We start from the raw sequence: 16,222 nt of genomic DNA on the forward strand, positions 1-16,222 counted from the left end.
ATGTAGCTTTAACAACGTCTTTATGATTCTAGGATAGTATCCCTGCAGCGGTAAGTAGCGCCACTGCCAGTTTCTTCAGAGATGTTGTTTTGCGTAGCCGGAAGCCCAGGCACGAAGTCACTAAGGCGTCGCGGAGCTATGTCTTCCGGGATCCAGAGCCGCTGGTGACATGCTCAGGATGAGCTCCCAGACAGGTGCCAAGCAGAAAGGCTGTGAGGAGGGCTGGGCAGTGGTCAGCGGTTGCTGCAGTGAGGCTCAGCAGGATAGCGAAGATGGGCGATTCTCACCATCGGACCTTTCGGCAACTGTTTCGCTAGGTAGGCAAGGCACGTGGTAAGCACATCCCGGCAAGCAACTACGGAAATTAACCGCCAAACCCGCCCCGCCGCCTTCGGCGCCTCCCGTCACGATCTGTCAGCTAACGAACATGCGGTAGCATATAAAGCAAGTCACTCATGCAAGTCACTCATGCAAGCATACTAAATGCATAAGCTCAGACCCCTAGAACTCGGCTACCTCCTGAACCCGGCTACTAAATCAAAACCAAACCACCGATTTGTCCATCTATTTTCTAACACAACCAACCGTCCAATATGGACCAAAAGGAGCCGAACTTGCAATTAGCTGTCGCTAATTTTAAAGCTGGCAAATTCAAATTCGGCAGTGAAGCTACGCGCGCGCACGGTGTCTCTCTGTTAACTTTTAATAATCGATTAAATGGTAAGAAGCTACGACAAATTATATTACGGCACTGGCAGAAAACGATAGAAATTGGGCAGATTGCGGCAGAGAACGGCACTTGTTGACTCAGCAACCAAGTAGCGATATATGCCTCTTCCTTCTATTTCTCACTCTCTCTTTCCTTACGCAACATCTTGACTTTACCATGCAGTTCATGTACGTAGCTTAATAATATCTACTTCGCTATATATTATCGCCGTGACAGTATAGTTTATGCGGTCGCTAAAGGCAAATTATAGCTACCGATATGCGTTCTATGAGTAAAAGTGTAATACCGCTGGTCTTTTTCCGGCGGCTCTATCGGTGACTATGCTTAGATTTCGCCGACCCACGTGCGGAACAAGGTTACGTCACCAGACTATGTAGATCAGCCGTCGTCCCCGCGCCACAACATAACAAACCATCTACTTGTAAGCGCTTGTTATTGAATCTAGATGCTCACTCTGTAGAACTCTACTGTCCGCCTCGATAAGCCTGCGGCCCACTCCTACTAAATCGTAACCAGGAGCATCACCAAAAGCGAGTCTTGATAGGCTCGTGGCTGCAGATTCCGGCATGGGCTTTCTAAGATATCTCCGTTTGAAATGCATCGTGTCCTTTCTCAGGCTCTTGACGCGATTCAATCGCGGCCTACTCCAAGCCTCGCCAGACGAAGTTCTCCAAGTGCCATCCCGCGACCGAAAGCGAACCATCAAAGTCCACTTATACTCCGCAAAGCCAGCTGAGCGTATGCAAAATGCTCAAGAGCCGAGACCAGTACTTATAAATCTTCATGGCAGCGGTTTCGTGCTGCCACTACACGGCAGCGATGACGAATTCTGCCGCCTCGTCAGCCGCAAGACAGACTACACCGTACTCGACATGCAATACCGCCTTGCGCCGGAGCATCCCTTTCCCGCAGCCCTAAACGACGCCGAAGACGTAATCAAATGGGTGCTCGCGCACCCTTCAAGGTTCGACCAGACCCGCATCGCTCTCGGCGGCTTCAGCGCCGGCGCCAGTCTGGTCTTAGCGGCGGCATCCTCAGTCTTCCCCAAAGACACGTTCCGCTCGCTCCTCGCATTCTACCCGACCTGCGACCTATCGACGCCGCCCGGGCTTAAGAAGGCGCCCGACGCGTCTGGACGGCCCATTTCGGTCTTCATGGCCCGTACCTTCAACCAGTCGTACATCCCGGCCAGCGTCGACGCGCGGGACCCGCGCATCTCGCCACTCTTCGCACCGGCCGAGAACTTCCCCAAGAACCTGCTGGTTATTACTTGCGCGTACGACAATCTGGCTCCTGAGGCTGAGGCCCTGGCCGCGAAGGTTGAGGCGGACAAGGGACATCATGTGATTCTGCACAGGATGGAGAAGTGCGATCACGCGTGGGATAAAGGGAAGGACCAGGGGAAGAAGAAGGATGAGGCGTATGCTTTGGCTTTGGAGATGCTGGGGCGTTAGTGTCGATAATCCTTATCGTCCTTGGAATCCGTTCCGTATCCATGAGGATTACACAGTATGGTAGCTGTTTACTGTGAAGCCTATTTGAGGTACCTTTCGGCACGTGCCGTGCCGGGCAGGAAAATGAGCCAATGCAGGATATCATTCAGGAGGATCGTTCTACCAACCAATAGGATGACGCCATCTCTGTGAGCCACTGTTGTTGGTCTTTTAGTAATGTGATGCATCCAAGGCTTTTTCCCTTTGCTGTGCATCACTATTGTACGTTGCCCAACTAGACTGACCTCCATTCCAAACACGAAAAACTTAGCCTCACGATATGACGGAAGTGCTTCTGTTTCAGCTTTGTGCTACGCCGAGGTTATAAGGCCCTTGTGCAGCCGGAAGACACTGTGCACCAAAGCACGATAAACAAAGACTATAAAAGCCTACTACATATTTGGCGTAGGAAGGTGTGGTTCGTTTTCTTGGTAATCATTGATATGTGAATATATGTCACGGATAGATATATTATAATCACTTGGTGGACTTTCCTTTCCGGGGCTTCCATGCCGAAGCTAATCCATTCCTACGTGTTTCGATATAATCCATAGTCTATTTGGTCACGTCTGTTTCTTGGCAAAATTGCAGTTGTATTCCAGGTCGGCACCGGAATTAAAACGGACGACAGTTGTTTCAAATCATATGGCCTAGCCTATCCAAAAGCACTTATATAGCACTTAGATTTTCATTTCCTCACCGGGCCAAGGGGCCCAAGCCGCTGAGTAAACCAATCCGCAACCAACTGCCTCGATGGATCCGGATCGTCAACACCAACATGCTCCGGCCCGCCCTCCTCAACTGTACAAATATTCAACTGCTTATCCACCCACCCAGCCTCATCAAACGCCCTCTGCGCATCCTCCAGCGGGACCGCCCCATCATTCTCTCCATGTACAATAAGAAACGGCTGCTCGAGGTTCTGAAGCACGCCTTCAAGCGTCCACGCCTTGACGCGGTCCAACGCGGCCTCCATACTCTCCGTCCCCGTGACCCAGGGCAACTGCCAGAACGGCACCGACGTCTTCTTCGACCGTGTCTCTCACCGCCTCTGCCACGTAGCGCCATAATCCCATATAGCGCCCCACGCGACGCACGCTTTGACCCTGGGCTCGAACGCCGCTCCGCGTGGAGCGTAGTAGCCGCCTAGACTAATCCCCAGCAAGCCAATGCAGCCCGCATTAATATCCGACCGCGTCTCCAGGTAGTCGACAATGGCGGCGGTGGGGACTTCGTAGTCGGGTCGAGACGGCACGCCGCGCAGGCGCAGCGGCTCGCCGGTGCCAGGGGCGTCAACGACGAGGCAGGCGATGCCGCGGCGGGAGAACTCGTCGCGGATGATGCCGTAGAGGATCTCCTTTGCTACGTCGAAGCCGTTGTAGAAGATCACGACTGGGGCCGGCGATTTGGTCTGCGCAGGGATCAGGTAGCCGGGGAGGATGCCGTCGGGGGAGGGGATCTCGACTCTTTCGAGCGGGATGGGCATCAGTTCGGTGGACTTCGCAAAGCATTCTAGCGCGGTCGTGTAGCTATACATCTTTGCTGGCCCGGGGGGTGTCTGGCGCTCGCCTGTGAGGAAGTACGTCGACGCCCTGAGATATCTTGCGCTGGCGCTCTGGAGATAGCCCTTTTCGAGGTCTTGTGCCGCCAATTCCTTCTGCTGCTCTGTCATAGAGTCCCATGCTTTTGTCCATTCTGCAGTGTCCGCTTCAACCTTCCGTAATGGCGCCAGAAATCTGTCGATTTGCCCAAGCTGGCCCTCAGCCATCATGGCGAGACCCACTGCCGACGACCACATGTAGTTTGCTTCGAAGTAGCAGAACATAAAGGATTCGAAAAATCGAGTGTTCCTAGAATCAGATAGCAACGATGGAAATGAGGTATAGAGCTTGATATATGGAGATCATGGACAGAGGAGGTTTATGTACACAACGGGAACGGAGCTGGGATGTCCAGAACCGTGACATTTCAGTAGCCACGGACATTCGCAGAATTTCGTGCTTTGAATGCGATCGGGACCATCTTCGTCGGAAGAAGCGACTTGGAGGGTTTCCAGCGTCTAAGCATTTTACTAGCCACTCGCAAATAAAGCGAGAGACAGAAGCATACTTAGGCACTGCAGAATTACTATCCAGAGTTATGCCGAGCACCTTGAATACAGAATGATTGGGCTGAAGTCCGTTTGGTTTTTGTCGGGTATTCGACTTTTGACGCTAGAAGATGTTAACTCCGAATATCTCCAGCCACCATTTTCCATTATGAGTATTTTGTTCAACCATATCTCTAAGTAGTTGTCGACCTGAATCGGGTTGTCTTGTCACTGACTCGGCTACCTACCCATTGCCACCCCCCTCCCCCCTTCTCGTTCTCATTTCCTACACCTTTCTTATGTATATATAGAGGCTCTTAGAGCCACATTCAATAGACAGAGTCCTCATTCTTTTCTTACAACCGGTACACGGACTACCAATCGACAGTAGTTCTTAAAATGGTTAGTTATCCTATGTTCACTAATCCCTCTGCATCGAGGTATTATTTAGGTAAGTCTCTAGAGCTTGGATTCTAGTAAGAGTTAGTAAGTTATTATCTCTCGTGGTTATTGACGGAGCTAGAGTCTCTACTAGAATAGTGCGGTAAGCAGTTTAGCATATTTGATCGAGATGTTAACCAGATACTTGTTTTAGGAAGTAAGAAATACCTAAAAAGCTAAGGAGAAGACGTGCTACGGAATAGAAACGCTGAGGGCTGTTCCGACTGTCCTAGCCACCTTACCGCCCTAGCTTCCACTTGATTTGGATAAGATTTGGACAGTAGTTACTGCCAAGAGTTACTGTCCGGATCCTGACTGCGAATTCACAAACGGTACCTTCTACACCGGGCAGGTCACGGACACGACTGGCTTGCGCAACTATGATATCTCTATCTACGGCAAGGTCGTTTGGAGCACAAACATCCCGTACTGGCTAGCGCATAGCATCTCGGTCACGTACGCGGGGCGCTCGGCAGCTTGGCTTTTTGGCGGCACCAATATAACCATGCGCGGGTACGGCAAGGCGCTCCTCGATGGCAGCAAGGGAAACTAGAATGGCCGCCCTGTCTCCCTCAGTGATCTATTTGGATCGGAGTGGAGCGGATTTGAAGCTAGATCTACTCTATCCACCATATATTCGATTTAAAGCTAGGAGCGCCACGGAGCTCCAGTGTAGTTATATACTATTTACAGCCTAGGAGTTCTTACACGTCCCGCTGTTCCTTTGGGGTAGAAATCATGCTGCAAGCAGGAGGGCTATAGGCGTATACATACACATAGAGCATTCGAATGGGAGCAGGGGCAGGATTACATTATTCTCACGGTACTTTCAAATTCAAAAGGAAGCATAGTACGAACGGCAGACAGGGCAAGATAGGCAATCAGGACCTCCCGTACGGAGTCTCAGAGCAGCGACCTAACGGTATTTTTCCTCCCGTTGATGTAGTACGAGCGTGCTACCTAGAGGGGTACACTCTGTATTACCACTCACGTCTCCCTCGGAGGTTTTTTGTACCTACATTACGGCAGTAGTCTGCATGGACCTTAATTGGGACCGCATCAGACGTTAATCAAAAATCAATAATAATATACTATTTATAGTAAGTCTTAGCACGAGTTTAGTATAATATTCGAGAGGTAGGAGGCCTTTAAACTTACCAAAAAAACATTGGTAAATGGGCTCATTAGATTCCTTATCTTCCTCTATAATTTTATCGTTCTTAATAACCACCACCTTACCGTCGGGCGTAACCTCTCTCTCAGCCTCTACCTTAAAGCCCTTAATCGCATTAAACTCCTTATTAAAGCTAGAGCCCCAAGTATCCTTAGAAGTAGTAAGCGGTTAAGGCAGAGCCTCTATAGCTTCACGAGCCGCAGAAGCTTATACGGGCGATATTATAGGAGCTATAGGCTCTCCTTCTACCTCTCTAACTTCTTAATTATTAAATATACCTTTTTTAGAAGCCTATACGAGTGCCGAAGATACTTATTTGCCTTAATTATATCTATCCGTAATTAAGAGCAACGATCCTTAAGAAGAACCTTATAGCTACTGAAGAGCAATCACAGTTGCCAATACAATGCCGGGAAACGGGATAGATCAAGGGAGAGCGGGAGCGGCCTAGATGCCAAGTCTCCTGCTGACTTCGCTGGCTTGGACAACTCTCTATTTCTATTTTCCTCCACAAATTCAATATATAATACCGAGTTCCCCTAGTATCGACAGTGAATTCTCTGTGAGGGCTTGCAATACCTCTTACCACCAAGATGGTTTTATCCCTTAATCCGCTGGCGTCCATGGAGTAATTGGTCCGTGCAGAACACCCGAATCCAAGCAACGCGTACAGCCGATTACGTTGATCTATTCACTCGCTCGCAGAGATATATTCTGAATAATGTATTGTATTGGAGGGTGTAGGCCCGAGGAGAGGGTAATCTCGCCTCAGCCTGCTGTATTGAATAGTAGGTTCCCTACTGTCTCAAGCAGTGGTAGATGATTACACACTCATTGCCCCAACAACGCGTACCGTTAGAACCTAGCGGTACGAGGCCTGCGCCCAACAACCAATATAAAAGTAGGAATATATATCGTCTCTTTGCGCCCGTGGAGTATCGTCAAAAGACCATTTGAGTAACCTAGAATATCTAGGTAATATCGAAGGCTATTAATAACGACGACTTAGTAGGAAGGAGGAAGTGGAAAAGAGGAAGCTGGAAAGCGTCAATTTAAAACCTGTTAAAAAACCCTGTGGAAAAATTTGTCAGGAAAGACTACTTATCAACAGCTGTGGAAATCGCGAAAAGGGTAAGACGTTTTATCGCGACGACAACACAGCGCCGTACGGCATAGCATTATTGAGGCTATAAAACGAATGAACAACAAATTCTCTATCAAATAAGCCTTATTTCAAAGCGAAAAGCCGAAAGGCTGATTGTGATAGATATTGATGTTGCTGTTTGGAGGAGGCGTGACTTCGCTTTGAATAGACATCTTTATCTAATTAGCTATTTCTTGTCGATAACGAATGTACGAATTTCAGCGGGTTAAGGGATAGAACATGATCTGTCGCCAATTCCTGTGGGCTTTGACGAGAGTTTATTGATGGCAAAGCAGTCTAGCGGACTTTGAGGAGCTGAAACAGGGAATAGATCCCACAAAGCAGAAAAATAAGCCTAAGCCGCGGAAATGGCAAATATCGGTGCACAGCTTTGGGAATAAATATGAATTCAATTGGCTGAATTCATGCCAAGGCTCGGCTAAGCCACCACAATGAAAGCACGGCCACAGCCACATCAAGGCAGCACACACGCTGGCCCCCATCCTTTGCCCCTCCTTCCGTCCTGTAGATGGGGCAGGCCTCTTCTTACATCTGCAGCCTATCTACAGCCCGCCTGCCGTCTATAGAGAGAGCACAGCCCCTAGGATCCAACAGCCCCACCAACAAGCAGGACTCGCAGAGATCCCAAAATTGGAACGTCCATAGCAGCGCCACGTGCAGGAAGGGCTGCATTTTCTTTGCCTGTCCACTCACACCACTCTTCTACTCCCCGTTCCCGATGACCCGCCAGTTGGTTAATTCTGCTATTAGCCTATCATTTACATGAGCGTGTTTCACGTTGGAGTCTTTTGCCAGCACTCTTATGCTTATTTTCCTATACCAGCTACTTTCTCCCATTATGGTTTTACTCCGGACCCCATCTTTCCCAAGCCTCCCTCTCTCACCTCACCACATCAATGTTGCTGTGGCGAACATACAGAATCCTGTCACTTACCTTTTTTATGCTCAAAGCTCCAGCTAAGCCCTGGTTAACCCACGCATCCAATCCTCTTGCACCGGCCATGGAGATCCGATAAAAGATATGGCAATCAGCGTCTACCATCTGAGCGTTAAGCCATTCTTTTATGCGTATAAGTAACTATACTGAGAATCTCTTCTCATAGCTGAACAGCAGCTATTTCACAACAAATCTCGTTCCCCTTTGTTCGCGTTTATTTCATTTTGTCCCTCTTCTCGAACCTTGCAACAGATTTCATCTGTTGTCCTTCTTCCTCTTCCTTCTGGTTTCTCTAAATCCTGTTTTCTATTTAAACCTACACCATGAAGGGTTATACTTTAACCATAGCTCTTACAGCAGCACTTTCCTACACGACGCAAGCCCTCTCGCTCAACAATGGCAATACCGACTCTATCAAATCTACAACCTCCACAATCGCCAAATCAATAGTGTCCCTGTACCCGCCGAATTCCGGATTGCTCCCCTCCCCGTATTGGTGGTGGGAAAGCGGTTCGACGCTTGACAGCCTTCTCTCTTACTACCACACTACCGGTGATGCCACTTACAACGGCTTCGTCAGCTCATCGATCCTTTCTCAGATCAGCTCTACCAACAACTTCATGATGCCAAACGTCTGCAGTGGCAACGACGACCAAGCCTGGTGGGCACTTACCGCAATGTCGGCTGCCGAATACGGCATTGCAACCCCAGCCGGCTCACCCACCTGGCTCTCGCTCGCGCAAAACGTCTTCAATGACCTGAAAGGTCGATGGGATACTACGCGATGCAATGGCGGCATGAAGTGGAAGATCGACCCGTCAGCAGACGGATACCACTACAAGAGCACCATCGCTAACGGGCTGTTCTTCCAGCTTGCCGCGAGGCTGGGCCGCTTCACCGGCAACTCCGACTACCTCTCCTGGGCTGAGAAGGCGTACGACTGGACCGTCAGCGTAGGCCTGATCGACAACGACTACAATGTCTACGATGGCACCGATGACGCGAAAGGCACCGGGTGCGTGGACGTGGATCACGACGAGTGGAGCTACAACGTTGGCGTCTTTATGTACGGGGCTGCCATCATGGCGGACAAGACTGGCAATGGAAAGTGGAACGACCGAGCCAACGGCTTCGTCTCCTCCACCCAGCGCAACTTTCTCAACAACGGCGTCCTGTTTGAGAAGCAGTGCGAGGGCCAGGGCAACTGCAATACCGATCAGGCGAGCTTCAAGGCATACCTGGCGAGGTGGATGGGCATGACCGCAATCTTGAGCCCAAGCACAGCGAACGCCGTGGAGAACATTCTAGGCGCTTCCGCGAACTTCGTTGCGACAAGCTTCGCTGGTAGTCAAGACGCGGGACAGCAGCTTGCGGCATTGGAGATTGTAGGTAGCCTGATGTGTAAGGCTGGGAACGGGAACCCTTCTAAGCCTGGCATGCTGGGCAAGAAGAGGGCAAGGAGTTTCGTTGCCTGATGAGTTATGATTGGATGATATAACGAGGTTATATATAGAGTTTAATGTTAGGTGCGGGATGCATTATACCCGTGGATAGATGGATGGTCACAAGACTTATAGATGGGCGGCTTTTTTTTCTAGGTAGAATTTCCAAGCGTAATTTTTAAAATAGGATGCTTAATTTATCATGCGCATCACGGACTTTGTTAGTAGGTTTCGAGTTAATAAACTTCTATATTAAAAGTATAACTACTCTTACATGCATTTAAGCCTTCACGAAAAAGCTAAGACTAGGAAACGGTCTCTCTTATTTCAACTTCTAGCTAAGAAGAAACAGCAACGTTGTTAGTGCTTATACGTTGCTTTTATTGATCAAGGTTTAGATCAATTCACACGAGCTTCTTGTAATCACGTAATATGTTCTATTATATAGCTTCATTGCCTGCAACAACCCGTGCTTTAGACAGTATTTGTGCATCTTAGGGAGACCTTAATCTAGATGCACAATCTTCCACTCTGACTCAGTATCGGCCCAGACCGCTTCAGAAACCAAACCAACGCCCACGCGATATGCCATTCCATCGCACCGCTCAATAAGCATTACATTGAGCATATCAAGCATGCCTGGGTCAGCCCAATCATCCTCTGCGCTGCGTGATATCATGACAAACTCATAGGTTGGGGCGGGATTTTTTGCCATCCATTCCGCATCAATACTAATCCAGCCCTTACTTTCCCCGGCGATGAAATACTGACGGGTAGGATTGGTCTGATTTCCATTGACAGATAGACCATCATTTCGTTCGATTATGGGGAGGAAAGCACAGCTAGAATAGAAAACTAGATGGGGCCTAGGCTGGTGACAAGACTCCTGTACCAGCGCATCCGAACGGCTAATATTCACAGGTGCACCCTCAGGTTTCCACTTACTGCGTAGCTTCCGATCCGCGGTAAAGCTTTCGGGCGATGGCGATATTGGCTCAGATGTGACCAAATTTGCATGGATTGGGATTGGAGAACCTTTATGATTAACCACGTAGAATTCAGTCTCCGGCCTTATTCTAGCTTCCATGTTCCGAGGATAGATATATTCGATCTCTCCTATCCATCCTGCCCAGGACCACGAGGGAAAGGGAAGTTCGATCCCCGATGGTTGGCGATACAATGCGTGCCTTCTGTGAACTTTGGAAGTCAGAACAGGTGTCCGGTATAAAGCCATTTCGGACCAAACCGACGGCAGACCGGAATAGAATTGAAGTGAGAAAGGATTTATCCTATTAACGAGGACCTAAAGCTAGAGAAAGAAAAGGAGAAAAAGAGAAACTCTACTCAAAGTAGAGTTTATATACCGTCCTCTAGTCACATAGCTATAGCGATCTACCTAGTTCTGCCGTAATCTACCACGATCTACTAGTATTGTAATAATAGGTAGCTTCTATTTCTTACCTAGCTTCTTATAGATATAATAGTAATAAAACGTCGCTAAGGTACTACTATCTTTTAACTGTAAATCCTTACCCTATAGCTATATTAGTAAGGTATATTACTTCATATACTTCAGCTTCTTTATTAAAGAATTATAGTAGATGTAATTCTAGCCCTATAACTTAAACTCTAGTAGCTCCTTTATACCATCGGCTTTAGGATTAATTGATTTAGGAGTAAGGATAACATTATTAGATAGTAGAGGTAGGTAAACTAATAGATATCGGTCTATTACGGCGTTAGGAAAGGAAGGGATTATCTGTCAATCTGGTGCCGATCACTGCTAGATTAGGGTTAGATCAGGGGTGCCTATGACTCATCCATCATGTATATATAGCCTCATTCTCTTCATAGATCAATCTTCACACGAGTTTTCCTGACGCACGGACTTCCGATCGACATTATCCCATGCGCTGTTGAGGCGAACGCCAAAAGAGGCCTGTGCGCGAACACGCTCCTTCGAGGACTCAATTCGGCTGTGCTTTATGCAATATACCCCTCTGCAAAGAAGGACCTTGCTGGCAGAAATACCTCAGCCTAGTTAGGACACGATAAAGCCAATTATATATCAAGTTTGAACTTTATTATAGTGATTTAGAGCCTTAATTCGTTGATCAAATTCACGGCTTCATTTCGCCAAGACTCGATTCAATCTAGAGACTCTGGTTGGTTCGCTTGTACGTACACCTTTCTCAACAGCGCATAGGATAATACTACGTTAGTAAGTATAGACGTTAAGTAGTAATAGTAGGGGCAGCGACAATAAGATAAGATAAGTAGGTGTCCTAGATTCTATGGCTAATATACTATTTAACAGACAACGAGTTAGCGGTGGGGCCGCTAGAGTGCCGATTGGCCTCATATCGCGGACTGTGTGAGGCATCTTGCCAGGTTGTACAGTAGGGAGCAGGTAAGCCGAGCATGAGCCACAGGAGAGTCGATGGAAGAGGATGATATGGTAAAGAGTAGGGTCGGGCAATACCCTCGTAAAGAGACGAACCGATGAAGAGGAGGAAAGGGCTGCAAGCCCGAGGAGCTTATAAGCAGGTGCCAAGGCTTAGCCGAAGGTACCCCTGAGAGCTCCCAGTAAGGGATAAAAGATCCCCTTACAGACTGATTCCTTAGGGCTCTATTCCCCTCGGCCGTCATTCGAATTGGGTATAGATCTGGAGCCCCAAGGGTCAAATTAACCTCAAATCCATTCCAATTCATTAATCAGAAGGCTGAATCTGGATCTAGATCGAACTTGAATCTAGCTAGGAGCTCTAAATAGACCCCGCTCCAATCCTTTCACTGGCCTAATCTACGAGAGGCTCGCTGCCTTAATTTGAACCCCGAACCATGCGATTTGTTGAAAAGGTAGCATAAATTGTAGATGTATTCACCGGAAGAGGGGGAGGGGGGTAAGTATATGATAGAGCGAGGTGGATGCTACATGATCGCCTTCGGTATCAAATATACGTACACAGGCGCGACTATAGTCATAACCAGCTCTCCTAAATACACAGCTCTTCTCAAAACGACCTAATTTACCTATTCCAGTAAAACACAAGACGATCGACAACTTCGTCGGCATTCAGCATATCCCTCGTTATCGTGACGTCCAGCCGCTCCTTGACAAATGCACATGCCTCCGTGCACAGGCGCTCCGCCTCTTCGACACGCTCGCGGCCACCACATGCGAAGAGAATCTGCGAGAGCCGCCAATACGTCCGCATCCGGGGCGCGGCCGAGTACTCGCTCTCACGGTTGCGCGGGGTGTCCCAAATCTCGAGACACTTTCTAAGATAGCTCCTGTGTAGAGATATGCGTAAGCTCTGTTCTATGACTCTGGGAATCCTCGTGGCAAGGGAAAGACGCAGTGACAGGAGAGGAAGATGGGCGACATACTCTGCCTCGCGCAGATCTCTACCTTCGAATTCCGCGATAGCGAGGATGCTCCCAACCTTGTGCAGCGAGTCCGCGACCCACTGGTGCTCGGCGCCACAGTCATCTATATACAACTTTAAAACCTCCTTGTGCTTTTCTAAAGCTTCAGAATATCGTCCTTGCTTGAGGAACACGTTGCCGAGCGTGTATAGCGCACCACCGCGGTTCTCGTTATTCGCGCCACAGAGTTGCAGCAGCGCCCGTTGCAGGATGTCTTCCGCACGGGCTAGATCCCCTGGACCCTTCCGCCAGAAGTAGCACGCGCCTAGACACTGCATGAAGTCACCGAGGACCACGTGGGTCGCCGCGCCGAGTTTCGAGCCGATGGCGATGCAGCACCCCAAGTATTTCTCGGCTTCGTCGTACTTTTCAGCCCCTGTACAGGACATGCCGATATTTTCGTAAAGGATCGCGAGGTAAGTAGACTCGAGAAGAGCGGGTTGCGCTAGTGCAGCCTCTTCGACTAACTCCACTGCTTTCTTGAAATCGAGAATGGCATCGGCAGTTCGGTTGACCTCCTGACACATTCGGCCGTGATAATAGTATGTTTGGGAAAGGATCCTCCTGTCAATTGGTGATGTTGCATGCTCTACGATCCAGCTCGCATCTTTCAGCGTACTTTCGCACAAAGTGTACTGCGCCGTTTCATAGTAGTACCTATAGAACACATGCATCATCAGTGACCTTTCAGGCGGAAGTCTCAGGGTTGGCTCATACCCCGCAATTTTGCAATATATATCTAGCAGCGTACTCGTTGGGAGGGCAGGGAGATCTGGGGAGTAACGAAGACGAATATAGAGCTTCTCAGCATGCGCTAAATATGTCTCGACAGCTTTCCATATGTCAGGATGCTTCATTGATAAATAATCATCCTGTGGAATCACGTGGTCGACCATTTCAGTTACAGCACAAAAGACCTCTCTAAGGCGTGACTCCTGCACCTTGAGATGTTGAAAGGTCGCGTCTTGGAAAAAACGGTGGAGGGAAATGGTTTCTCCAACGACATCAACATCAATTAATGACTGGTCTGCTAACGCTGCCCTTGCGTTCATGTATCGCTTGTTATCTTCCAGAAAAGCTGAAAGGGGTGAATGGTGACCGAACTTCCGGAAAAGCCCAGCGGGAATGACATCGGGATCCAACACCGCCAGCAAATCAAGCATATCAAGAGAGTCCTGTGGGAGAACACTCAGTGACATCTCCCAAACATCAGCAACCGTTTTCGTGTAGCCGGGGATCTTCATACTTTCAACTTCTGCTTTGCATTGGGAATAGTTGTCGAGAAATTCACACGGTAGACATTTCCTGTACCTCATGAAAGAGGCCGCTTGCCGTAGGGCTAATGGCAGACCATCGAAATGCCGGGATATTAATTTCGCCGCATCTAAATCCGCTTTGGAAATATCAGGAAGATAGTCTAGAAACGACAGGAGGAAATCGGCTCCTTCATCCTCTTCGAATGTGGTGATCTGAAGGCCTTTGCCAGCGAATTCTCCTCTTCCGGTGAACGAGTTGCGGCTCGTTATAATGATGCAGCCATGTCTTGACGAAGGCCAGTATGGTTGAAGTAAGGATACGTCGTCCGCGTTATCAAATACGATTAGCCAATCCACATCTGACATAGTCAGCACTCCAATATTTCTGAGAAGTCAACTACAAGCACTTACCAAGATGAGTGATCCAATGCAGCACCGTCTCCCTGCCTTTGGTGAAATCGGTGTCTTCTATAGAAAACCCCAACCTTCTTGCTATTTGAATGAACTGTGTGTCCAGCTTATCCGACTTATCAGCGTAAAGCCAGATGATGACCGGATAAGTGTCCCAGTGGATATGCATATACTCGAGAGCTGTAGAAGATTTCCCAAAGCCCCCTAGACCGTGGAGCACTACACTTGTGAGTCTGCGATCGTTGGTTGTAATTAAGCCCTTCTTAAACTCGGTTTCAAGCTGGCTTAGGAAATCTTGCCGGCCAAAAAAGGTGTCATTACGTGCGCATTGTAGAGTGTGCCGCAGCAGCTTTACGTTGATCTGTAAGGGTGATCCACCCGTGTGAATGCCGGCCTGAGACTGTAATATCCCGTGGATGACTTGATGGTTTTCTTGTGCCTTCTGAAAAGCCGCAGCTTGAACTTGACGGTCTAAATCTTTGGTCTGTCTCCGAATTTGCCTATCAGCTGCCTCAAATATTGTTTCAAAACTAGATGAACAGGTAGTAAGGAGCATGTTTTCTATGGAAATGACATTAGCTTTTGAACAATAGTTTGTTGGGTATATAGTAGACCCACTTATCGCATTTCTACGTAAGAATTTAATGGCGTTGACCAAAAACTCAAAATAAGATATGCAGGTGTTTCTGATACAATCAGAAAGCTCTGGATATGTTTTTTTGGGGAAAAAGGAACACCATCTCTCGAACAACGGGAGCTTGTTAAATAAGTCCTCAAGTAGTTCTAAGATCTTTTCATGTAATCTTACAGCTCGAATGGATATCTGTCTACGATAAGCAACTATTTCTAGCTAGCTGGCGATTAGGAATGCCGATGGACCTACCTCTATGAATAAGCGGACACCGCCCCAAACCAGCGTCGATATAGCCGGATTTGACTGAACCATGATATCCACAATACGTCCAAAGGACTGGATATGACTCATAATGGGAGATACTCTGTGCAGGATACGGCTAGCAAAGGTTTTGCCATATGAAGACTGCAAGGAATTCATGAAACTCTCAAGGTGCTTACGGTCTACAATTGCACCAATAAAACCGATTTTGTACATATACGCCCTATCGCGGTCGGCAAGCCGCGACAACGTAGCATCCAGCGCTTGCAGCCATAACTTGCTCTGTAAATTGCCATTGGGAACGGAGTTAATGGACTGGCCGGGAGCAAGCTCTTGGACGACCTGCGAAGCTGTACGGCTCTTTGAGGTGGTTGATCGTCTGTGAAGCAGCCGCAATCGTCTCCGGCGAGGAGCCGAGGTTTCTGAGTCGATAGTATTTGCCGAACCTTTGCGCGACCCGTTCTTAATTGATGGACGCCTGTTTCTAGAAGTCATGTGATCTGGAGAGTAGGATCAGGGGTTATAAGGGGAGGCCGCTTGTGTAGGTGATACATAGACTCGTGCCGGGCAGGCTTTGGCAATGCGGCACAGCACTACGAACGGCCTCGGAGCCTAACATCGTTTTATAACGGCTTGTGTAGGTCTTGCCCAAAGCAACAGCCCAAAGGAGGCTTTAAGAATGGATTGGCTGAAGGACGTGATCTGCACAGCCTTCCGGTCCAAGCGTCGCGCTGCCTTTACGTTGCCTCATTTTTCCTCT

The 16,222-nt window shown here is 48.5% G+C and overlaps 6 protein-coding genes across 6 annotated transcripts; 3 read left to right on the forward strand and 3 right to left on the reverse strand.

The window, feature by feature from the left end:
- Positions 1-593: 593 nt before the first annotated feature.
- K441DRAFT_687063 (alpha/beta-hydrolase) lies at positions 594-2,184 on the forward strand (the record flags this gene model as incomplete). The annotated part of the gene is made up of 2 exons (XM_067652057.1): positions 594-720; positions 1,382-2,184. The coding sequence occupies 2 exons, from the start codon at positions 594-596 to the stop codon at positions 2,182-2,184; spliced, it is 930 nt and encodes a 309-aa protein (XP_067504275.1).
- Positions 2,185-3,265: 1,081 nt separating this feature from the next.
- K441DRAFT_696311 (alpha/beta-hydrolase) lies at positions 3,266-4,300 on the reverse strand (the record flags this gene model as incomplete). Its single annotated transcript, XM_067652875.1, has 1 exon — positions 3,266-4,300. Exon 1 carries the CDS (start codon positions 4,046-4,048, stop codon positions 3,266-3,268), a length of 783 nt encoding a protein of 260 aa, XP_067504276.1. The 5' UTR covers positions 4,049-4,300.
- Positions 4,301-5,452: 1,152 nt separating this feature from the next.
- On the forward strand, positions 5,453-5,842 carry K441DRAFT_110489 (uncharacterized protein). Its single transcript, XM_067639953.1, has one exon. The coding sequence runs from the start codon at positions 5,543-5,545 to the stop codon at positions 5,783-5,785; it is 243 nt and encodes an 80-aa protein (XP_067504277.1). The 5' UTR covers positions 5,453-5,542; the 3' UTR covers positions 5,786-5,842.
- A 2,564-nt stretch (positions 5,843-8,406) lies between these two features.
- Positions 8,407-9,384, forward strand: K441DRAFT_501824 (glycoside hydrolase family 76 protein; the record flags this gene model as incomplete). The annotated part of the gene is made up of 1 exon (XM_067642016.1): positions 8,407-9,384. A coding segment is annotated over one exon (978 nt), but the record flags the coding sequence as incomplete, so codon positions are not given.
- Positions 9,385-9,976: 592 nt separating this feature from the next.
- K441DRAFT_677310 (uncharacterized protein) lies at positions 9,977-10,558 on the reverse strand (the record flags this gene model as incomplete). The annotated part of the gene is made up of 1 exon (XM_067651054.1): positions 9,977-10,558. One exon carries the CDS (start codon positions 10,556-10,558, stop codon positions 9,977-9,979), a length of 582 nt encoding a protein of 193 aa, XP_067504279.1.
- A 1,942-nt stretch (positions 10,559-12,500) lies between these two features.
- On the reverse strand, positions 12,501-15,701 carry K441DRAFT_610832 (uncharacterized protein; the record flags this gene model as incomplete). Its single annotated transcript, XM_067645548.1, has 6 exons — positions 15,451-15,701; positions 15,186-15,390; positions 14,568-15,128; positions 13,618-14,515; positions 12,838-13,557; positions 12,501-12,786 (listed from the first exon to the last, which is right to left on the reverse strand). Exons 1-6 carry the CDS (start codon positions 15,676-15,678, stop codon positions 12,501-12,503), a joined length of 2,898 nt encoding a protein of 965 aa, XP_067504280.1. The 5' UTR covers positions 15,679-15,701.
- Between the last annotated feature and the right edge of the window lie 521 nt (positions 15,702-16,222).

This window comes from Cenococcum geophilum (genome assembly GCF_001692895.1).
Source record: "Cenococcum geophilum 1.58 unplaced genomic scaffold K441scaffold_20, whole genome shotgun sequence".
NCBI classification, from domain to species: Eukaryota; Fungi; Ascomycota; class Dothideomycetes; order Gloniales; family Gloniaceae; genus Cenococcum; species Cenococcum geophilum.